We start from the raw sequence: 24854 nt of genomic DNA on the forward strand, positions 1-24854 counted from the left end.
AAGAACATTATTACGTCTGTTTTATTTTAAAACTTCTAATTGTTTGTTTACATGTCTCTGCTTTTAGGCCTTGGCTTACTGTATCTATTATTTTCCTGGACGGAGCATTGACTTTTATATCTAAAATGTTGGATAGTAGATAGATTACATTCTACAAAAACTAACTTGATGGTGGAAGGTACTGGACAAGTACTCGAAAATAAAAACATATCACATCACTTGTACTGTAATTGAAATAAATTTTATTCTTGTTAAAAGAAACATATGAACAATAATATTAATGAGTATATACACACTGTACACTTTGATAACTAGTTCTACATAATAGATAATGATGAATACAGCAACCAGCACCGAAAATACACCAGAATGCCAAAGAAAGAGACCAAAATTCCAGAAATTGTCTCCCAATCCCCCTCAACATTAGAAAATACAGCAATGTCAAGCAAGTAAATCAAACCAGCTATCAAAACATTGTCAGGAGTTGACTTCCATCTTAAAAGTCTAGTAACAATTTGTTACATGTCTACAAAGTGAGTGCAATTCCACAATGTCCCAACTTGTGTTCACAGCTCTGACCGCTACATCGATGAGGGTCGAACTACAAGAAGGGTCCCAGTCGTGGGTATCTAAAATTCTTCTCTCATGCATAAAGCTTTTCAGTGGTATGGTGTTGTCTATGTCCTATCTCGAGCAGTGTATCTACTATTGCTTCAGAATATGCTGTGTAAAGGTTTGTGGGTACACTTAAAACAACTATTTTTCCTGAATGGTTTACTGTTTTGTTTTCCAACACAGCACACACACCACACAACAGTATTTGCTACAATACACATATGTAAATCATCAGGCAATTCACAATTCCAGCACACCTTGCCAGAGAAAACAACAGGCATGTTCCACTAAAATGGTTTAAAAGCCAACTGGTACAACAACTACTGGTCAATAATACAAATAATAAGGCCCCCCCTCCCCCTCTGGTTGATGTCTGGCAAAGGATGCTGGGACTGTTTCAGAGATGGTTCAGATTTTGAGGAGAGCTGCCTTGTCACAGTCGGTCAACAACTTGGCAGGGCTTGGTCACACCAGTAGGGGGATATATTCCTCACGAGAGGAGTGCAGTACATGCAAAAATTAGTAACAGCAGTAAGGCAAAAAAATTATCTATACTGATAAAAAGGCCTGCGGGGATTATAACTTTACAACATACTGTACTAGTATACTGACTTTCGTAGCACCAAACGAATTCCCTGATTAAGGGTAATATCTATCAATTTATGCTGCCCTGAAGATTGGGTTAAATGCCACCCTCCCCTATCACACTTGGTACTGTCTGACGGATAATAAAATAATGATAATAGGACTGTACCACCGACCCTTACTGGCAAGGGAGGGTATATTGATAATGGCACAACATAAAACTCAAGCCTGGTAAGGCCTTATTCTATTGCATAATTTGCTGAGACAACTTATTGAAGTTTTCCTTCCTTAACCCTACAAGGTATAATTACAGCACATGGAATGTAAGGAACTACAAATATCCTGAGAGCCGACAACTCAGCTGTCATAGGTTAAGGGTCAATAGTCATCAGACCAGTCAAGGGACACTGTTCATCGGACATTTGTGACAAAGTGATCTATGTCAAGTCTTTTTTTGTAACATGTAGTTCTACATAGTGGACCTTATGGAAGCTTTTCATTCAGTGGCCAGATAAGAAAAGAAAAACAGAAAAACAACAGAACAGGATTACCATGAAGTGATGTTTCTCACATGTACCTTATGCCATAGCTTGCTAGCTTCCTATCAAAAGGCTGGTCAAATATCAAAACAACACTTAAATAGTATATGATGCAGTTTTCAGCACCAACTCACACAGTGACACAAGCAGAGACTAGATTGTCAACTTTGGCAGGTTCCATTAGCTGATACCTTTTCCAGCTGAAGCCATCAAAACACACTTCTGGATCTGACCTATACATTTTAGTTCAGCAAGTACAGTACATTTTAGCAAGTTAAAGATTAGTTCTTTGCTGGATCCCCTCTCCTACGACATACAACTCATGTCCATAGATCTCATTAACAAAAAATAAACATCTGAGTTTGGTTTGGTTGTTACGACAACTGTTTGATGAAGCTGCTGGTGTAGCCGCAATCGCTGCTCGTGGACCCATTCTCGTCAAAGTCGGAGTTGGTTCCCGGGGAGATGCTACCGTAGGCGTAGTCGGAGCTTGTTCCCGGGCTGTTGCTGCGGTATGCAGAGTCAGCTGTCAGGGTCGGGCTGTCCCCACCAAACTCCACGTCAATTTCATCTGAAGAAACACATGTGGGAGACCATTGGTTAATCAACAAGTTCCACCAGAAGAGTCAGAAGTGTAGTAATTACTAGTACTATGTAGTAAGTACAATATCTACAGGTTTATGTGAAATCTTCATAGCACTTATTGTGTCATCATCAACAGCAACTTGACAAAGTTTGAGCAAACCCTGTCAAAAGACGAAATTCTGGTCCAGTGGGTTGCAATAACAGACCTTCTCATGCAGCACAAATAACAACAAATCCATGTTTTCCACTGAGCTACCATTGCACCTGGTAAGTACAGCTTTGAATTCTGTGGATTTGTCCCCAAAAATTATACAAGCCTTTTTGTGTGTTCTGAATGCTAGATCGAAGGAGACAAAAAGATCTAAGTTAAATTTTTCCAGATGGAATTTTTGCAGTGTTCTGTTGGCCCCAGTTACTATCAAACACCTTCCTACCACCTGGAAACCATTCCATGGGTTACCCTCAACCACAAGGGTCACCAGGCACACTTTTAGCATAAACAGCCTGTAATTCTTACCTGGGGGCAACATATTCATCAGTAATTGGAGAACATTTTGGTGCAGAAGAAAACAACATAAAACAGATTGGACCAGGGAAATACAATAGACATATACTTAAAGTATCTACAAAAATGTCCGTAAATGGGTCTTATTTCACATGATCCTGTTGCACCTTTTGCAATCAACAATGGAATAGCCACAGAGGTCCCTGCAGACAGGCCTGTCTGACAGGTGTCCAGGATTTACAACCTGCAGAAAGTTAATCTGACAAGATGTCAGGGAGAAAATACACAGCCCCTTCAGCAAATGTCTTCAGCCATGTCTCACTTCATTTTCCAGAGTCAATCAGGTCCTCAGGGGAGTCGGTGGTGCATTAATTATTCTGTTTGGTGGCTCTGCACTCATATAACACCACATAGTTTTGTGGTAAAAGCATTGATGGTCTGTTTTCAAGCTCTAATGGGATTCTTAAGTTCGAACCATTTAAAGAAAATCTAGTGCTAAGGACGACCAGAGGCAAGGAAATTATCACCACAAGCCATTCCACATGATGAATGTACTGTTATCAATGCCCAGATCAGGAACTGTTTATCATTTCTGGGCAAGGCTGCCCCTATCAAAGTTCACTAGCACAGAAACACTGGTAGCCTCACTAAATCAATGTCAAATGTTAAGTTGTATCTACCGCAACTTGAAGCCCTCCTGCCATACAGCCACAAATACGCTAACCCTGTTGACATTTGTAGTTAAAGTAGGACAAAAATAAGAAGGCTCCTTGGGTTCTAACCGCATGAATAATTGCTCTATATTTGCTACCAAACAAAATAAATCAATCGGACATGTTGACCTAAGAGTTCTTTGTACCTAACACTGGATTATCCTGACCGACATTGGGAGAAAGAAACCTGCTGATGCCATTTTGCCTTCCTTTGACCTACAACTACAAGAATTACCTTGAAGGGTACAGCAGGGGGAAAGTTGAGGAGAACCACCTACATGGCCTCAAGGGTCCCACCCTTCAAAACATACTTTTTGCTGTCCTTATCTTACAACACTGCTGTCTCATTTGTTTACCTTCCAGCTTAAATCCCTCCGACTTAGAGCTTGGCACAAGTTGTCAATCAGCAAACGATACTGAGCTATCTACTAACTGGGGCAAAAAAGGTTGGACCAGACTCTGGAGTGGTGGACAAGTTTCCCTAGGTTACTGTGGATTTATAGTATGTGTAATGGGGGGAGGGAGGGGCAAACAAATGACTTGTTTTGGCACCTAGCTGTTTATAAACTGTGTCTTCCTGTTTAATTTCCACTCCTGGGGGACACATGCTGATTTATTCCAGGACATAAGTGGTGCCTCACAGCCAGGCAGAGCTGTTAGTCCCTTTACCTTCTTACACGTATCCTGCTTCTGTTTTATTTGTAGGAATTTCTGGTGTAGTTTTGCAGATACCCCCTTGTTATCTGCATGATAGATTTACTCGGTTTTATTTATTCATGAAATGCCCTCCACCTTTTAGCATGGGCAACTAGGCATGTGACAGTGATGCATCGGGCTTCATCTGGTCTGTGTGTCACTCAGGCAGACCCAATTAGCCAAATTTAACTGGTTACTATCACAGACAGGTATTATTCACTTGCATTGAAACTTTCAGCTACTTGACTTTCAACTTAATTTGATTTAACACTGTAGGAATGTGGTCGACTTTGAATTACGATGCAGAAGATGAATTCCTGGACCTGTATGATGATGTTCTGCTATGTCCCTACTCATCTAAATTTAAAGCTGTACTGCTATGACTATTTTTTGCATATCAATTTCAAATTCAGGCTACTGATTAATACTTAAGATGAATAGACAGGCCAGAACATCATAGTTTCATGCATTTTACCAAAAGACTTGTACAGGTACAGGAGGAAACATAACACAGGAGGAAAAATGATATTCTTCAGCAGTTGCTGTCTACTGTGCGTGTTTGTGTTAGGTGGTCCCCTGGAACATGGTGATTTACTGGGGGGCTTTTCTGGTCATAATTCATCTGATGACCACCACTAGTAGGCTCAAGTAGGTATCCTCCCTAAACCAGGTTGTCTTCATTTCAGCTAGAATATCAAGCAAAAATTGTGATACCTCTAGGAGAGTTTAGAAGTAAAGTTCATGTATGTCTAAGTTACTCTAACTGGCTGTTCCAAACAATACATACAGCAAGCATCCTTCCGTCTCATGAGACAATGGTTTCTATAAACATGACAACTGAATGGCCCATGAAACATCAGACGCATCTCCAATAAAGGCCAAACTTTGTTTTCTTTGATATACTAGTGACTAACAGAAAACTAGTCACAACTATAAGCCACTTTACTGGGAGGCCCAGTGGCCTCAGCTGTGACTTTTTTTTCTATACAAAATTCCTGCAAAGGTCTTTGCTGTGAAAGACTCCTCAGTGTCAAGATCAGTCTACAAGTAAAGGATCTGAACCTTTCCCAAAGCCTTTGCTGACTCCATCAGGATAGTTGCCATTCCTGTAGGAAGAGAGCCCATACCTTTGTGCACATTCATAGACCCAGAACAACATGCGTGACATGCCAGACACTCACAACTCAAACACTAACCCCTGGTCCCACGCTACCATCTATTTTGGACAGGTCTCATCATGACGTCAAATTCTGTGGGATGTTTTTTTTCCAAAATAATCGAAGCACTGCCCAACCCCTTACTTCTAAACGACACTGATAGCAACATTCATTTAAGGCATGAAAAGTGATTTTTCTGCTTGTTATTGACTGAAATGGGACACTTGGTAACAAAGCATGCAAATTCATTTTGTCATGGACTGTCCCTACAGAGGCTCATTCCTCTTTTTCATCACTGTCAACTGATTTTCTGTGGGAAGATTAGGTTACTGGAAAGCTGAGACCAATGTCTGCATCATGCACAAATTTTTGGGGAAGAGACATTGGCAGATGGCAGTTTTCTTCCAGTTCAAAATTGGTAGACCACTACATGTACTATGTAGTAGCTTTTACATCTACTTCTGTAGCTTGTTCAATGCCACCTAATTAATCCACCCAGCCCCACCTCCAGCTACTACAGATTATCTATACCCGCCTCCCCAAGTCCCAGAATAACCCATCCTCTTCCTCATCAGCAGAAAACATCTGGCCTGAATAAATAAACACACACTTCTCTGGGCTTGCTCAGGACAATTCCTTCCTCTCACACAAGTCCATTCATCTGAACAATTTTTTTCAGTGCTGTCTTCCCATAGCCTGGGTGCCATCCTATTTCTACCGGGTCCCTACACTCGCTACCCTAAAAACTTTTTCAGGGTAGCGGTAGAAATAGGATGGCACCCAGGCTAGTCTTCCCATGCGTGCATAAGACTCCCTGAGCCTCTTTCAGGATTTGCTTAGAACTTGGTGGCTTGCTGATATGGACTGCTGGTAAGTCTCATATTGCTGTGGTCCAAAATATTTGAACAGCTGACAGCCAAAACAACCCACATGTCCTCAGAGAAAACCCCAAGACTCCCCAAGACTTTTCATGTTGCCCCTGGAGACTTTTCACATCAAAAGAACCTTTGAAGACCTGAATGCTTTTTGATCAAAAAGACCTTGAGAAAAAAGGGAATGGGAACAAAATTTCAAGGCACTGCCCCTTTGGTCAGCGGGTTGACCTTTTGGACACATGATCTGGTCTTTTAACTCTGTTCGCTAAACTTTCCCCACTGCGTATAAACAAAGCACCTTACCTGCATACCGATGTGGTGAGGGACAAAAACCACCTTGTTCTCTTGCAGTCCCAAAAGGAAAAATGTCAGCAACACGGCCAATTAGCATATCTTTTCCAAAGAGCCCAATAGCCTGCATTTCAACCTCTGCTGTGGCCATTGCTAATGAATTTACACACAACTTTTGGTTGCACAGTGTCAATAACAATGGTGGGGGTCTGCTGCTGAGTCATCTGATTTTTTCTTGTATTATTCATGGCTTGATGTGAATGCTTCTTTAGAAACCAACCCCTGTTCCCTGACAGAAGTTAAAGACCTTGTTTGTCCCCAGTGTTTGCAGGGTCTCGGCTAGCTGACCCCATGTCAATCACACCCCTGTACCCCTGATTGCTCAGGCTGTAAACACAGTGATACCAGTCCCAAGCATACCCATACATAACCGCAAAAGTACATATCTAAAAGACAAGATTTCCATGCATACGCATCCATACATTTCATGGAAAGGGTGGAGTTTAATGTCAACTAGAACCTCTCACATCTGACATCTTCCTTCCACATGTGCAAATTGTCACTGCCAATAGGGGTCAGAGCACATGACTGACAACCTCGACCTACACCCAGGAGGCACAGTCAGCATACCTTCATAATGCTGTGTACGTGGTCAGCCTTTCTAATGTCAGCCTCATACAATTGGATTTCTTTATTCAGTCCTAGCTGCTCAGCAGATCTTAAGGGCATGAGTAGTAGCTTCTTTATTCTTGGGTTGAAGAAACTTTTCCGTTTCTATTACACAGTACCGGTATTTCAAACATCACTGGCTTAGCAACATAAAGAGCTATTCTTCAACTTTCTATTCTTAATGCAGGGCTGTATATCTTGGGAGTGTTTCTTCTTCATCATTAGTGCTGTGTATGCTTGCTGACAGGAGAACCACTCAGTCAAGTTAACAACCAGGGAGCAAGAAACCTAACACCTGCTGTACTGGGGACTGCAGGCTCCCCTTCAATTATTCTGGGTGTCCTGCATTATTTGTTGCACCTCTACCCATCTGTATAAGGCAGACTGGAATGTGCTGGCAAATGTTTCCTTCCTGTTTACTGGCACAGAGATTCCCCCTGTCTCCTTGTTTCCACAACATGCAGGGGTCACGTGAACTGACCCATTCACTACAGTCCCATCCCCGCTCAGCCAGTTCCTACGAAACCTGGTAAGGTAAAGGTAAAGGTAGGCCCATAGCCTTTTTGAGGCCTTAAGGGCAGTGGGCAGGTATTGGAGGGCGGAGCCCAAGCCTCTCCTTCTATTACCTTTTACATCCCCAACGGAAGTAGGGTAACCATTTTTACACCTGGGTGGAGTGAGGAAAGTTGGGTACGATGTGCCTTTGCAAAGAGCACAAGATCCTTGAACCGAGGACCTCTGGGTTCTGGGCCAAACACCCTGCCAGGCCACACGACCCCACAAACCTTGAAAGGAAACCTGACTGAGCCATAATACCAATTTTGAGAAAGGGAAAGGGAGAATATCATCACAGGTATGAGTGATGGCGGATATGTTTTGTGGGCTAGACTATGGCAAGAAGACTTCCCACAGTCTAGCCACTGGGGACGGAGCCTTCAAAGCGAGGCGTATCAAAGGAAATGTGGGGAAGGAAAACACATCAAATCATGCATACAAACACCATGTTTTCAAAACATTAGGTGGGGGCAGCCAGACTCACTTCCTATGGCAGACAATTTCCTTTATCAGGCCAAGGGGGTAATTATTTGCATGACAACCTGTCAAAGAATGGTATGAAGAGTTCCTGCACCAGTAGAGCATGGGATAAACAAATCACTTAGGAGTACAGGTAAGAAATAGTCTAAAACGACACAATTTCAGCCCGAGGCCATTCTTATTCTTGTTGTGGTTTGTGCTAAAAGCAAAGAAACTAGCAGTGAGGTCAGTATTGGGAGGTACCACTTTACACAAGGAGAGAAGATGGCAGCCTTACCTGAGGAGTCGGATCTGTTGTCGGACATGGAGCCCGTGCTGTCATGCCTGATCTTGCGGTGCAGCATCTCCAGTTTGCGCTTGAGCTGTCGCTGCTGCCTGAACAACTGCTCCCGTGAGCTCGAGTTTCTCCTGTTCTCATCTTCCAACCTCTGGTGATGGGAATGGAAGGCAAAATCAAACTTTTGATGGGACCTTGGAGAGCTGTGCAAAACCCTTTATCATTCCGTGCATATTCCGTGTTAAAAATTCTTAACAAATTAGGTAGATTAGGCCTATTGCACGTAGCTCTCACATCATTTTATGCAAACTGACATCCTTTTTCTCATCAAGCTTTGTAGACGTATATTTATGAAATCAAAAGCAACATTGTGTAGCATTGTGATAAGGCATGACTTGGATTGTGAATCAGGTGTGTGATAATGGTGGAGACATACCCTTATCTCATTTTTGGCCTTGTTGAGCAGTCCTAGTGTGGTGTGGCGTGGTGTCTCTGGGCTGAGGGGGATGATCGATTTCAAACGCTCCAGGCAATTCCGCAGGTGGGCACGTCTGAAATAAACCAACAAGACACACGTGAAGTATTACATTACCACATAGTTAGCAGTTACAGAGAAATAAGCGCCGAAAAATTCAGACACAGTTTGACTACATATTCTATCCATTCAATTATAATTCAATTCATAGACCGCAACCAAGAAATGTATTGACACTGCCATTAATACAATGCTATAGAAAGACAGCTGGTCAGTCATAACAAAGTGTCCTCTATTATTGTAACTATGGGAACCAATCTCTCAGATGGGTTAATCTCCGTCAAGGACGAAGAATGAAAAATCTTTAATACAGGTTGAGTGTCCCATGCATGCAAACAGCTGCTACCGGTCAGCGACCCCATTTCTTTTATTCTCATGACCACTAAAATATTGCGTCTAATGTCCTTGAAAGATGTCATCTGTTACAAGTATAATAAAGTTTTATCTTGGTTTCAAAAGAGCGCATACAGGAAATACATCAGTTATCTTGGTGTCATTGGACCATTACCTGGGACAGACAGCTGGACAAGCTGTTAACTTTTATCTTCAGATCATACAGAAAGTTTTTGGGTTGTTTTGGAACTTTTTCATGAAATGGGAGAATGAGAGAAGAAAAACTACTCTAGATTATACACTTATGAACAACTGGAATATTTCTTATGTATAGTTATGTATAGAATCCTCTTCACCTTGGGGTTTACAAATTTGTAATATTGTTGGCGCGGACTTACAAATGTTATTATTAACAACTGTGGAATTACCAATAGTTGGGATAGCAAAGTCCATAGTTTAATCTATGTAGAGCATCCCATCCGTGACCATTGGATGGACACTATAAATGCCATAGTGTTTGTTCCTAGGAGAAAAGGAATGGTGGAAGGGCAGAGGACAGGGTAATCCTAGTTAATTGTACCAGAATCTAGAACATTTCTATATATGAAACATGAAATCAGTATGCAGAGCCTTGATTGCTGTCGAGGACAGATCCTCACTGGTATTTTACAGAATATAAAGCAATCTCAGAGGATTTTCTGATTTACTTCATGCAAATCCCTTCTCTTCAAATTGCTGATTAGGCTTCATCACAGCATGCAGTGTAAAAATGGACCAGAATTCAGGACAAATTTTCAAACCTTTACCAATGGTACTGAGGTTCAAAACATGATACTTAGTGGGATCTACAATCTGGTACAAAGTTATAAGGATGAGGACTGTTACTTCTCCAGGTTGATGGACTTGAATCTAGAACATGCACATGTATCTTCAATCAAAATCAAAGTCCTTCCCACACCTTACATATGTATGGAGTGGCCCCCAGCTACGTAACTATTCAAATCAATAGATTTTCCCGTTTAGGAGAATCCCATTACATCTCATGTCTTAAAAATCTGAGAAAAATGACTTGAAGAAGAAATGTTGTGCACTCAAATAGCATCATATAAGCATAAGTCAACACTAACATTTCATTCTGTTCCTATACCACAGTGATTCAGATGGGGTTTCCCTGAGAATGAAGTGGTGCATGCTGGGATATGTTTACATCAAGATTAGGCCATCGCCCAGTGCCATTCCATTTGTCATTCTTGTTCAATATCTCCACCATGCAGCTATGTCCCCTAAGGTCCTGATTGGTAGCAAGAGATGCGATAGGAAAGGCAGCACTACTTCTCCAGAGGAAAAGAAGACATGTAACAACTTTTCACTTTAATTCCATCCATTGTATGTAGATTATCTATTGAGCCTCTCCAGGATATAGAACTTCATTAGATAACAATGGATTGGATGTTCAAAGGGCTCGTACCATTAGATGCACTTTGCATCAGAAAAACAATTATATACATCATAGAACAACAATATGCTTTAACAACAGAACCATTAATACCAACAATGTCCTGTTCACCCAGCATTGAAATCCTAGTTGGACAACTGTATTTGAAGGAATGGATAAAAAGACCACTGGGAAATAGAAAATGCAGAAAGAACACCAGTGGGAATACAGATTATCCAAGTCAGGTGACAGACTTTATTTCAGCCTAGTAGTCTGTTTCTTGTACAACATAATTATATCATTTTCAGGTTTTGCGCTTAGATTTTATATTTTTGAATTACTGTACCAGGGTATCCATGAACTCATTTGTCCCATTTGTCAGCCACACTCACAAATCCCAATGGTGATTTCACACTTTTCTCTAAGGATGTAACGCCGTATCTCAGACTCACATAACCATAAGATAATCACATAAATGACAAACCCCTTCAGTGACATGGTTTCTGCCTACCACATAACAGATGACCACTTTTAAATCCAATATTTCACAGGTTGACCAACTATCACCTCCGGATAGATCCAGCTTGGCGAAACGGAAATACTGGGTTTCCACAGAAAACCCTATCTAATTTCTGCTTCCACTGGCATGCAAACTTCCCATCAGTGTGACAGCACAAGGGAAAATCATGACAAATAACTGAATATTCCAGTCCCTGAGAGACTGCTGCCTACACATAGCCTAAAGGTGAAAGGTTCAGGATCACAGGTGGCTCTCAAGACTGTCTAACAAGACTTGACAACCTCTTCAGCTTTTTTTTCCACTACACCAAAGAACTGAGGTAACAAGGATGGCACTTAAATTTGTAGCTCTAGCATCTTCGGACAGTTTTCAGATGAAAGGGAAGTCACAGCTCAATTTTTGTGTATTCCAGAAAGGTACAAATCCCCCTCCATATCCTCATTTTAATTTAATTTACTCTGGTTGTAAAGAGATAGGCGCAACCATTTCCCAAAGAGCCAGAATGAGAATGAGAAGGTTTTCCTGTACCAACAAAATATAGAAGTGCTATAACTGCTAGGACCAAATGGATGCTTGTGCTGACAGTCACAGCAATTGCTGGAAAGGCCAGAGGCCCCTTATCGCTAGCAATACCTGCTAGGGCAGAAGAGAAAATTTGTAGAAAATTACAGTCATTTTTGCCTCCCTAAGGAAAGACAAAAAACAACAATCAGGTGTCCCAATGAAGCGTAAATGTCACAAGTAATGGGGCCAGGCTGGGAAGGTCAGCTCCCAGTGGCTGCCAGCACAGAGGGGAGTGGTTATTAAGTTTTGTACTTTTTATGTGGTCATGCACAAGCAGTAACTTAGGGGATATAAATTGATCCCATCCTGCCTGGATCCCAACACAGGTGTGTCTCACAGTAACTATCCAACAGCGCTAAATTGTGTCCCAGGATCTATTGTAAAAAGTATCTATTATTGAAGAGCTGTCATTAGCCATAATAGGTTGGCTGGGAAGGCAGCTTCGTGGATGAAGATGATATAGTCTTGCACACTGTGATGAACTGTGTGTAGTGTATGGTTATGGGTGCATAAGTCAGCAGATGGAGCATGGTGATAGCACAGTATGTGCCGTCTGCAAATACTTGTTGTGATATTGGGTGCTGCTGGTGGGGCAGAGATGTCACCTGATACACCTGGAGACATTATCTGGGTCATCTACCTACACAGGAGAATAAGTCTGGACACACCCAAGACTACAGACCACTAAAGAGCTGAGAGGCACTTTTAAAGGGCTCAAAGACAACAAATGTGTACAATGGCTCTTGTATAAGTCACTTAGTATCTTGATATCTATGCACATTCATATCGTTCCTTTTTCATCTGATAATTTTGAATTCCTTATTACAGCTGTACTGTATATATCTCTTGGGGATGGGTATTCAGAAAGCTATGGGACGATACATATCATACTTACTATATATAATTACACATATTTACAGAAGATGGTCAACAGCAGCACAGTTTGGAAATAGTCTTTATTTTGTCAGTGTCATTGATTTGCCCACAGGATGTGGGAGATCTGACTTTCAAAGTCCTAATTGAAAACCAAGACTGTGAAGAGGGCCATATGTGTCTGGTTACTATTGTGTTACCCATTCTCCCTAACATATAGTTCTATGAATGTCGAACACCACAACCTGGACAGCTGTGTAAGACAGGGATCTATGATGGATTTCCTGGCCATAGGAGGTGGCTTTCTCGCATGGTTTCATCAGGTTCAAACATGTATGTTGGGCCGGCAACTTCCAAAAGGTTGCAGTGTCTGAATGCTGTCTACAAATGCCCGGTTCTCACGACAAGTTACCTGTCAGGATATGATGTCATGAAGGCCACAATTACAAGCATATTATGTACTTACATGCTTCTAACATTCTGTTACATATGGGATGGCATTGTGCTTTGGATACCGATTGTATGTGTCCTTGGTATTCTGAAAAAAGCTACATTGACAGGGGGTAAAAGAGCAACCCTTGCCTATCTGTCAACTAGACAAACATTACAGTACTGTTTAGTACTTACTGCTCAGTGAAGCATTCATTATTATAGAGGTGAATCATTCTAACCTATTGGTAGATTTTCAGGTAAGACAGGTATAGATAACTACAACCCATGCAGCCGGGTGTTAACAACATTCATAACTGCATGACAATTAGTGTTCTGAAAATCTACAAAAGTCAGATCTTATGATATGCTTATGCATTATTTCTGACAATGACTGATAAAAGAATGTGACATATTTGTAACATCAACATCTAAACACTGCTGACTTTTGTATACCCTCTGTTGTGTAAATGACGTTGACTGTAAAGACTGTTAATACTTGCAGACAACACAAAACAAAAGGTCCACAAAGCATGCATGAATATTGTAATGGACAGTTCTTGGCACAAAGAGCCAGTCATCTTAATTGTATTTTGATAAATCTCTCTAAGAACAGAGAAGATTCAATACCATGTACCCATGTGATCTAATGGAAGGTCTGACATTGTGTACAAGGATTGAGGTTCAGGGAATATCAGGTACAGAGGACTACTGAGGACTACTATACATGTATATCTCCTGAAGTGATCAAACATATTCAACCTTCATCTGCTTTATTTGTGATTGGTGTTGGTATCCAATCCATACATTGAATCCTAGTCATAAAATAAGCATTAAAAGAAACAATACACTTTAATTGCAGTGGCCCCCAATGAAGAGTCCTAGAACAGCATGTTACAGTACTTTCCTTGAGTGGAAAATGGCACGATGCCTCTCCAGTGTCTATATTACCGGCGACCTTGTAGAGCCAGAGGCCAGTTTTGTCTATCAATGTGGGCCACCTATTGTTGACACTGTGGTCCAAATTATGCTGGCAGTGCTTGAAACATATATTGGGTCAAGGAAAAATATACACCGGCTCACACGTTCTCTTTTCAGAGTGTAGATCCAATGACAATACCAGTTGTGAACTTTATACCACAGCTGCTATTACAGCAAAAAATAACTGAAGTATTGCATTAAGACTTAAGTCACATGACATGACCTTGAACCCAGGTATTGCTAATCTACTTCTTTTTTAGTTTACAAAATAAAGGGTGCAAGAGCCGTAATGTTAAAGTACTTCAATGGCACACTGGCTTTATTGAACTGTCCCCTTTCTAACAGAATGGTTGGCTTCTGTCTGTCCTGTTTGTAGTTTAGCCTGGAGTAAACACTGGACCATCTGGGGATAAGACTCTGGGCCTGATTTAGCTCAGCTGGAGATAAAACTTGCTGGCACGCAACTTTGTTGTCTCCTTCCTCTTGGGCAAAACACAACCTTAAGAATTTCCTCCCAAGTCTAGAAATCAAAGGGTCAAGCTTCTCCAAAGCACACTAAGAACTTCAAAGAACACAATGGACAAAAGGGAAGTTCAAGAGTTGAAACCTTGTTTCTAACAACAAAATCACTTGTCTCTTGTACCTATATAATGTCCTTGCTTGCATCAAAGTTCAAAAAGATTTGGCCAAAATATACAAAAGTGTCTTCCATTACTAATCCTGTATCAGCTTTGTTAACCTACAAAAGCAAAAAATAGGAAAATTGACAAGGACAATTTCTAAATGTGGACAACTCTCTTGTCACGATAGAATTATTTTAAACCCTATTCCCATATCATTTTACTCATACTATATGAGTTGCATATGGCACACCCTGTTTTCAGAAGACAAGAATTTTGATTGAGAAAGTGCATGGTCTCTGGCCTGCAAACCTAAGCTCAATAATATTCCAGGCAACTTCACTCTTTACCATCCTGACGTTTGAAGCCCAGGTCTAGCATTCTTGAATTATTGGCATAACATAATTTTTTTTCTGTAAGACTTCAGCAAAAGAGATAAAAGGTCCACAATTATTTTGAAACAGCAAAAGAACAGAGCGCAAAGTCTACCCTGGAAACCTGATCCCATAAACTTGTAGCCTGCCAGGGTCAAGGCTTCTGACGTCCAGAGCAGTTATCTGGGTTCACATTTTACTCGATTAAGGGTGTGGCCTTGAAATCTGTGACTGTGGTGTATACAGGATAACCTTGACAATGTGTTGTGTTACGTAAAAAATGCTGATGGCACATATGTCAGCACATTACTTTGCGAAAGAGTGTTTACCTGAACATATTCTTGTCTTCATAAACCAATAAATAAACCAATAAATCAAGTTTCCCCAAATATGTTTTTGTCATAATGTTTGCACAGCTTTAAAGATTCGTATTCTGAATGCAAAAAAATGAAACTTCAAAGAAACGTAAGGGTAGGGAAAGGCAAGTTGGAAGCTGTGTCAAATCAATCACAGTATTCAATACTGTACTTTAGAAGGATAAATACATAAAAATGTTTCCTTCTTATACCTCATTCCCCCAATATGTACATGTATGTCGACATAAATGTTTGTCTAGAAACTAATATATAACAATATAATTCAAACCTACATGCAGGCAAATGTACTGTCCAGCAGTGGTTTCCAGCAATTTTAATTTCTACCACTGAGATCAAGTCAAATGCAATACCGCATTGAACACTTTGCTTCTCCCACAAAACATGACCCCAGAAGCAGAGTTCAGCAGCAGCAGCATGACTGGAATACGAAATTAGCACGGGTTGTTTTGTTTTGATCTGACTGAAGCCCAGAATGAAGGGACAGCTACAGGCCAAACCCTTTGTTAACTGGACAAAAAACAAATATGAAAGTCACTGGTCTGTATGTGTCTGTGTTTTCTGTACTCAGGACAATCTCAAACAAGACTACTCCAAGAGGGACACTTGATTTCATGTTCTCAAACCAAAAGGACAGGTATCTAAAATACAAATTGTTAATATCTTGCATTTGCTTGATAGGAAACAATGATGTCACATTATTACTGTTAGGAAAATATGCCTTGAAATGGAAATGATTTGGTATGGTATGGTATAGATGCAGTTGTGATAGGGGCCCTATCCTTCCATCTGGACTGGGGAACACAACATCTGGTCTCTTCCTGCTGCAAAGGGTGTGCTCCCATCCTGTTGTCATGGCAACAGCAAGGCAGGCAAATTGATTCTCCTGCTGCACTGATTTACCAACATCAGCCCTGTGGGCATGTATGAACATCCTGGGAACAACCTGCTTCAAACACTACAATACTAAGTACATTGTCTGCATGTGTAAATAACCTGGGAACCATAACCTGGGACTGAAACCATTCCAAAAATCACAATATTCAAAATCTAGTATCCTGATAAACCAAGGAGGTTAAAATATCTTATTTTAACCTCCTTGGATAAACCAGTGGCAGTGGGAAAAAAGATTGTGGCTTCTCTAAAATAATAATTCATACTACTACTACTAGTGTTGTCCTTATCATTTGAAAATCTGTGAGAGCTTGTCATTATCATCATAAGTGGCTTTTTGAACACTATTGGTACTGAATGAAAATCTAGTTTATTACTTAGTGCTGCTGACCTTTACCCCTGCATAGAGCTGAGGGAATAGGACCTGACAGATCTAATTAAATCCCCATGAATCAAGTTAGGCCCTATAATGCACAGCTTCTCCTGCTCTAATAATAAAGGGGCCCTGGAGTCACGTCTCCACTCTATTTATGACCATGTTTTCCATTCGCTAAGAATTTGCTGCAAGGAATACCAAAATGTTCATACAAATGTTTGATTACATATCCACCGATCAATTACAAAATCCTATGTACGTGCAATTCTGTAATTACATCCAGGAAAATTCATCCCTACCAAGGACAGAAATAATATCTGATTTACTGAGTATCCAGAGGACATGTTCATGTGGAGTCATTTTCCACAGCAGGGAGATTACATTGCACTGGATTTAGGGACATTTACCCAATAAACCCAAAATACAGCAACATAACATCTGCTGCTGGTTATTGCCAGGTCTGTCTTCAAAAATCTTGGAAAATTCTGACTGGTCTGGATAATTTGATCATGCTGAGACTTTTAGGCAAAAATCCGTCACTGAATAGAGGCAACAAGGTTCTTTGTGATGTAATGGGACAAATGTAATTAACCACAGGGTCAATGACGAATACAGTACTTGGCAAAACCAAGTTTTCTCCCACCACAAGGACACACTGAGGAAAATAATCAAACTTTGAGGAAGTTCCTGTCTGTTTGAAAGAATTGGAGCCATTATGAGCAAAATCTTGTCTCCTCCAGAATGAAAAGCACTGAGGTTCTAGCAGCTGGTACATTGACAGGGCAGTGTTGTTTGTTTAGGCGAGTGAAGTGTGCAGGGGAGGAGAAGTAATTTGGGAGTGGTAGGGTGGGTGGCACCCCCAGTATACACACAAGGTATACATGAAAAACAAGAGAACCAATACCATAATCAGCATAAATTAAATGAAACAATATTTTTCAATTAAATCTCTTGGCATGAAATACAAAACAAAGTTGTCTTTTTTTCCTCTTACGACTTTCATTTTCAAATTAACAATTCAAAGGTATTCCAGTTTCATGGTTTTCTTACACTCCCCAAAATTTGATCTAACTGCTACTGGGAAATTGAATCCATGTGATATTGTTACCATAGAAGCAATGATTGACATGTATTCAAGGATTGCTGAAGGGCTGAACCAAGGCAGACTATAGTCCTGCAGTTTTGGCGGTGGCATTTATGCCTATCATAACTCTGCCAATCATAGAACTGTACAGCCTTTAAAGGTATAAATTCCCTCTGGGTGCCCCAGCTATTTCTGGCTGCATCCTGGCAGCCACCTTTGCCTCAGTTCCCAGCGCACTCACGTGAGACACCAAAACAAAACCATGTGACCAACCTGAAAAGAAATATATGCCTGAGGGTTTGACCCCTTGAACCGTGACAACCACAACTGGCTTCTGATTGGTTGGCTTTCAGATGACCTATCACAACAAAGTGACATGGGTACAGAGCTAACACAATAACATCAATTTTCTCTCAGCACAACCATTGTTCAGGGTCCACGATCAGTTGCAGTGAATAGGAAAACGGATAACTTGCCGTTGGTACGCAACATACAAACCACCTACAGTGTTTGAACAGTGCAACCGAAGAACGGTTCCTGCCAATCTTATCGACCAATCAGCAGCGTTCGTAGTGACAACACTTTTTTGAGCTGTTGAAAAGAGAGTAATGTAATTGATGGATAGATGGGACAAGTGGTCAGTCATGCAAACACACCCAAACACTGACCAGTCAAACAGGTAACAGCTGGGTATATGGTAGCCTGGAAAGTGGCGCTCAAAATTTGTTTTGATTCCTTTCAGAGCTGCTAGAGCCAACTGCATTTCCCTGACTTTGGCACAGCATGGTTTTAGTCCTCAGGCAACATGGGCAAAGTATGACGCTATGGAACTTTCCACAGGTAAAACACTGAGCATTAACTGACAACCAGCAAGCTCTAAGAAAGTAATGATCTCCTTCAGAAAATTTGCCTTCAACAAGTGGGCACAATAATTTGCTAAACCAGTATTTTCTTAGTTGTTCATAACAGTTTGTACTGTGTTTAATCCTAAAAATGTACAAAATGGCTCCGGCCCTTCTTTATGTATGTATCTTGGAAATCCTTATCTCCACAAGCCCTGGTTTGCTTTTCCTCCATAGTGAAAGCCTCCACAAGCAGCCAGGCTGATAAGGAGAACTGATAAAAAGAGACTGTCCATTCAGGACTCCCCTTTACAGGTTTGTTTGTGCAGTTCCCTTTCCCCAGAAGGGAATGGTATCCAGCCAGTCACAAGACAAGGCCTCACTTGTCTGTGGCAAATGCATAGTTTTAAACCTAACAAGATTTCCTACATGTAACAGGGACTTCTTTGTCAATCAAAGGAAAGACAAAGGTAATAAATTGGGTGATCAAAAAAGCATGTACATTGCACATAGGTGGTCTGTTACAAGTTATATACAGTAAATAATTTTTCCCTGTATATCCCTGGTTCCGTTTTCATTCTTCTTTAGACTTTTTGCAAACTCTACAGACAAATAAAATAGGACAAATGATAGAACTTCACCAACTCCAGAAGTGTCTGGAATCTAGAACAAAAAACAGGGGGAGGGGCTGACTTGCCCCCCTGCAGTATCAGTCCTCCTTACATGTGGCATCCAGCTTTGGGAATTTCGTTTGACCTTGAGCACCCAGTGGGCGATAGCCCCGACCTTCTCCAACCATGTTTTCTTGACCAAAATAGATTCTGCATAATTAATGAGACCCACCCTCAACACCAGAAAATGCAAAGCCTTTATACATGCTTCACAAGAATTGAAGTATAGTACTATTTTGGATTTGCCCTCCACTAATTGCCAATAACCTGTTGAGATAATCCTAGCTAATGCATATATTAATAGAATAGATAGGGCAAATGGAAAACATATGAAAATTGAAATAAGCTAGGTCCCAACAGACCAAAGCTAGAAGTCTTCATAATTCAAAGAAGCAGTTTGCATTGGCACTGCAGTTTTTACCAATCTTCTTTCATCCAATAATGCACCTCGAAATAGTCAGCTGACACTACTGATACCAATTTTGTATGGAATCTCCATTTATGCAATGTAAACATAAACACAATAACATTTGGAACACTTTCAAAACAACCATACATAATTCATAAATCATCACAAAAATATCATGTGCCATTGCACATGCACAATATGTGCCCCTAAGGTGAACTGGTGTGTCCATCAAGTGGAGATGAGTTTCTATCCATGCTTTCAAGAATGCACATCTATCCATGCTAAATTATTCACGTTTGCAGAATGGGGCTGCATGCGCATTAGTCCATGTGTGTTCCCTCAATCCCTGACAGGCACAGAGGGAAATGTGCAGTACTAAACACTATTTCAAATGATCGGAATTCCGTACGCAAACAGTTTTGCCAAGTTTTCTTTTACCCTCAAGACGTGTACGGGCATGCTTGAGCCATGAGCGATATCAATCTGGCTCCTGTCATGTGGGCAAACAGGTACATCTACCAGGTGATAAAAGACGCCCGGTAATCCCCCGCCAACACATGAGTCATGGTACAGTCCCTTACGTCACAATACTTCCCAGTATTTACCATCAGAGTTTTAGTCACCACAGTTACAGTCCGGAGGAATTTTTCAAATCTTTCACAGTGGCCAAAAGGTGTACTAAATCATCCTCTTTATGCTAATTCTGACCCGTTTTAGATACCTGGACTCCTTCTGTGCCATCGTAACCCAAGCCCACCCCCTTTGTTTTGCGGTATTTGCTGTGCATACATCAAGCCTATTGAGAAGTGTACCCCAGCTATGGCGGACCCAGCAACGGTAGAAACGGATGATGTGCAGCTCACCTGTTCTTCTCCAGCTCGTTGTGAGTGGTCCGGCTGCAAAAGGACAGAAAATCATTGAAAACACAGATGGACATACACCCTGCCCTAAAGGTGCAAAGGACAGGGCCAAACTACATTTGTCTAACTGAAAGTTGGCATAGATCCAAGGTTTTGAATTAGTACTTTACTGCCATGTGATTTAACTGATCAGCAGAAACAGGCATGGCAGGTCTGGGCAGGTGAGGGGGCAGAGATTTCCTTAGTGTCCACATTATGGCAAACCAAAAATGTAACCATGGGAACACATTGATCAATAGTTCTGTAACCAACCACCGGTCATACACTATAGTGATGCAGACAACAGCAGCAGACAACCCTGACAACTACATGTATTTACTTCTCAGATTGCACTTAACAACATATAGAAAAATCTATAATCCTTCTGGAATAAATTAGGGGGGTCAAAAATATAAAACGAAAAGAAATTACTGACAATATGATATCTATTTTGATAGCCCCGTAGAGTGGCCGCAAGTAGTTAGGCCAGTAGTCCTTGAAAATGTCAACTCAAAGTCACGTTCATTCCAGAGACAGGACGTCACAATGGCCGTGGAATATATCCATACAGTAGAATTTCCTGGGTGTGGGATAATTTCTGAGGAGACGAAGCAAATATGGGTGGAGGACGATGACGTATTTGCGGCAGGAAAAATGACAACACCGTTCTGTCATGTGAGACGGAGGCCATGTTGGGCCTCTCAGCTGATCAAAAATACACCACAAAAATTCCGTAAAATCCCCGCGCCTCACCTAAGTATGTAGTCAGGTTCTCTTCATTTCTCCGGTAACAAATGAATTTTACGGGAATCGGGCAGCTTGGTATGAATGGCTGACGTCGTGTCGGGCGGTTTTGGCGCATATTTTTGGCACCGCAATTAACGTTCGGTTTGACAGGAAAACATCATGGCGCCGGCCAGAAATCGCCCACGTTGGCGAGAAGATCGAACTTTAACAACCTTCTCCTAAACTGACCTTCCCCAAACATTCATATGAGTATCAGTACTGTCAGAATAGACAGAGTGGGTTTCGATCTGTCAACCAAAAGGGACCTGTCAGATTAGGCCGGGTTTGGTCAGTGTACGCGTGGCAGTGTTTACATTTTTGGCGCCCACATTTCCAGTGCCAAATTTAGCCGGTGCCGATCCTACGGATTGAGCCGGGGACAGAAAAACCCACCTTGACGCCTGAGATCGGCGCGAGCTGCTGGAAGACTTGGTCCGCTTCCTAGGGGGGATCTCGTGTGGGTATGGCAGGGTTGAGGCGTACCCGTGCTCCGCTTCTGAAACCAAGAAAGATCCATGACGATCAGGCTGACATTTGCAGACGTATTCCACAAGTTGGATCATGGAAGGACGACCGATTGAAATTTACAGCACACCCAAAATAGCGTTACAAAATATCAAGAAATATGGCCCTTACCCCGCTCTCTACGTTCGAGGAATTCCGCTGCCTCGAGAAGAGTCGCAATCCCCATCATCTTGACAGAAAATTCTGTTTTTCGCCACTTTGAGAGCGAGATTGTCGTTGTCCTCTGCGTTTGTTTACCTCCGGCTACCCTGGTCAGATCGTCTCTGGGTCCTGGGCTGCTGAAACAGACATGCCCGGATCAGCTGACATGCCAGCTGGACGGTATCCAATAAGAGAGCTCAATACTTTTGACAAGCGGATCGTCGACGCAGATACACCAATGAGAGCGATCGTAACAGCTAAAATTGGATCTGCCATAGGGCGAAAAGCCAATCAGAGAAGAGTATTTGATCTGTTTTCATTCTTATGTAAATGATCAGCTGAGACCAAGAAACCGGTGTAACACTGGAGTATTACTCACAGTGAAATCGCCTACTTTCTAGGCATCTTGGAGGAAAATATGTGATAGAATTTGCTATCAGTCAATGAATGGTCTTTTAATGAATCAGTTATATGAAATTAAAATATCTCCATAAGATTTAACCCTAAAAAATCTATAATTTCTTCCGTTATGTTCGGTGGACGAAAAAATGGTAAGGCAGATTGGTACGCAACACCGGATAACGTCATACCGTGGCGGCCATGTGTGACACACGTGGATACTGAGCCCCCGCCCAGCTGACACCAAAACAATCCGGACCATCAATATTGACAGCGGAAAAATGGTCTCAATGGCGATTGAAAAGCCGAATCATATCAACGTCAGATTGATATTCTATAGTCCTAATGATAGAATAACGTATTTTATAGCTTGAAAAAAGAGGAGAACGAAATTTCTGACTGACGCATTGGTCACGGGACGGGGTGGATGTCCCAAAGCTTACGGTGTTTTCCGCGTGACGTAAATGTAAACATGGCGTTTCGTGGTAGAGCGATACCATCCAACTCGCGACCGGAAGACCCGGGGTCCGCCCTGTCCGTGTCGGGTCATGGTTTACGTCGTTTAGCATGGAATCCTTGGTTGCAAGTTTGTTATAATACAGTATATGCCCGTTGGCTTCGTGTAACGTTAGATGGGATAAACTCATCGCAACCCTCCCCGCCCCCCGGCCTGGTAGATGGACAAGTTGTCTGTTTCCCAAGTTCCACCCCACAAGCATGGGGTAACCATTGTTATCATTAGGCTGAACTCAATAACCGCCAAATCTAACAAAAGCACAACAGCAACACTAGTGCAAGCGGTCTCTAGTATTTATGGATATTTCATTGATACCACGAGCAGGCCGGAGTACGATTCTACATTCATGTTATTTATGTGACAATATGTCTATCATGATGGCAAACCTATCAAGTCATCTGCAACTATGTGATAAGGGTATCATCTGAAGCAACGACTTGAACAAGTGAAAACAGTTATGGATAGCTGGGAAACAAATATACAATTCCCAGAAATCACCTGATGATAATATGTCCTTGCAAAAACTCAGTAGCAGTTGCTAACCCCTGAGGTATCATGTCACGTCAGGGTGACTCAAATGTCAAGGGACCGTTCGGGTCATGATATTTACGCCTCACCTATAAACAACTGTGAAGTCAACAGCGATGAAATATATCGTTGAAGAAGCTCTCAACACTGTATGTACTTTGCAAGCTGTCATTGAAGTAAAATTTCGGGGAAAGTGATAAATACGTGTATAAACACACGGGTTATGGGGAATAAGTACAGCACTGTTGAAATAAACATCCCTCGGGCATGCATTTGGCATTTTGCCTACGCCACGCGTTTGACAACAACAAACAGAGCCTTAAAAACCCCGGGCATGTGCTGGCCTGCATCTTCATCAGTTGATCACAGACAAGCTGGATTTTAATCCATTCTGCTGCCAAACATTTGTTTTTACCCTCCGAATGCACAATTTTGTCATTGACGCATCTATAGCTAGCTGAGGGACTGATCAATATTTACATTCTGTGACTACACATTAGCAATTTTCAACATATCGGGGCCAGGTTCTCTTGATCCGAAGAAATCGTATTGCCGCTACCGCGGCTTCCTGTCAAAAATCGTGGCAACTACTAGCCCCTCGATCGAAACCTCTGCTTGGAGAATACTAGTAGTAGTAGTGTAACGTGCATGTGTGATACATGTACGTAGTATACGTGTCGTCCTGTACACGGGGCCACTAAGGTGACGTAGTCTACCTGTTCTTACCGTAAAAAAATACGTGTTGATACCTGTCCTGTCCCGTGACTAACACTCACAACCTCACAACCCCCTTCTTCCGTAATTTGTCCAGGATGGCAGCTAGTATTACCAACCTGTCTTTTGTTTGGCCGGAACTGCCAAATTGGACGGCCAAGCAGTGTAACAGGTAACGTTAGGTATGTTGTATCCGTGCTGTGCGTGCCTTCAGTCACGTTGTTTTGCCGTCACTTCCGCTGCATTTCTAACCCGATTAGCAGAAAACAACTAACCCAAAACAATTGGCCATGGTCCCGAAAGGTTTTGGCAACGCCCTTTCCCTGATTCCACTAGTCTACTTCCAAATTCCACGAACCATCAGTGCTCGCAAAAGTGAAGAGCGCTAGCTTCCATCCTTTCAGTGGGTGACAAACACACCCTAGCTTATCGGTATGTCCCTTTCTTACACACTGTCCTCTGTGCGCTCTGAGATACATTGAAGAGAAA

General features: G+C 41.7%; 1 protein-coding gene across 1 annotated transcript; it reads right to left on the reverse strand.

The window, feature by feature from the left end:
• Window positions 1-219: 219 nt before the first annotated feature.
• Window positions 220-24672, reverse strand: LOC136430889 (max dimerization protein 1-like). The gene is made up of 7 exons (XM_066421964.1): window positions 24641-24672; window positions 22178-22341; window positions 21935-22037; window positions 20720-20752; window positions 8979-9093; window positions 8543-8693; window positions 220-2310 (listed from the first exon to the last, which is right to left on the reverse strand). The coding sequence occupies exons 1-7, from the start codon at window positions 24655-24657 to the stop codon at window positions 2114-2116; spliced, it is 780 nt and encodes a 259-aa protein (XP_066278061.1). The 5' UTR covers window positions 24658-24672; the 3' UTR covers window positions 220-2113.
• Window positions 24673-24854: the final 182 nt, after the last annotated feature.

Source organism: Branchiostoma lanceolatum, chromosome 3 (genome assembly GCF_035083965.1).
Source record: "Branchiostoma lanceolatum isolate klBraLanc5 chromosome 3, klBraLanc5.hap2, whole genome shotgun sequence".
Taxonomy (NCBI): Eukaryota; Metazoa; Chordata; class Leptocardii; order Amphioxiformes; family Branchiostomatidae; genus Branchiostoma; species Branchiostoma lanceolatum.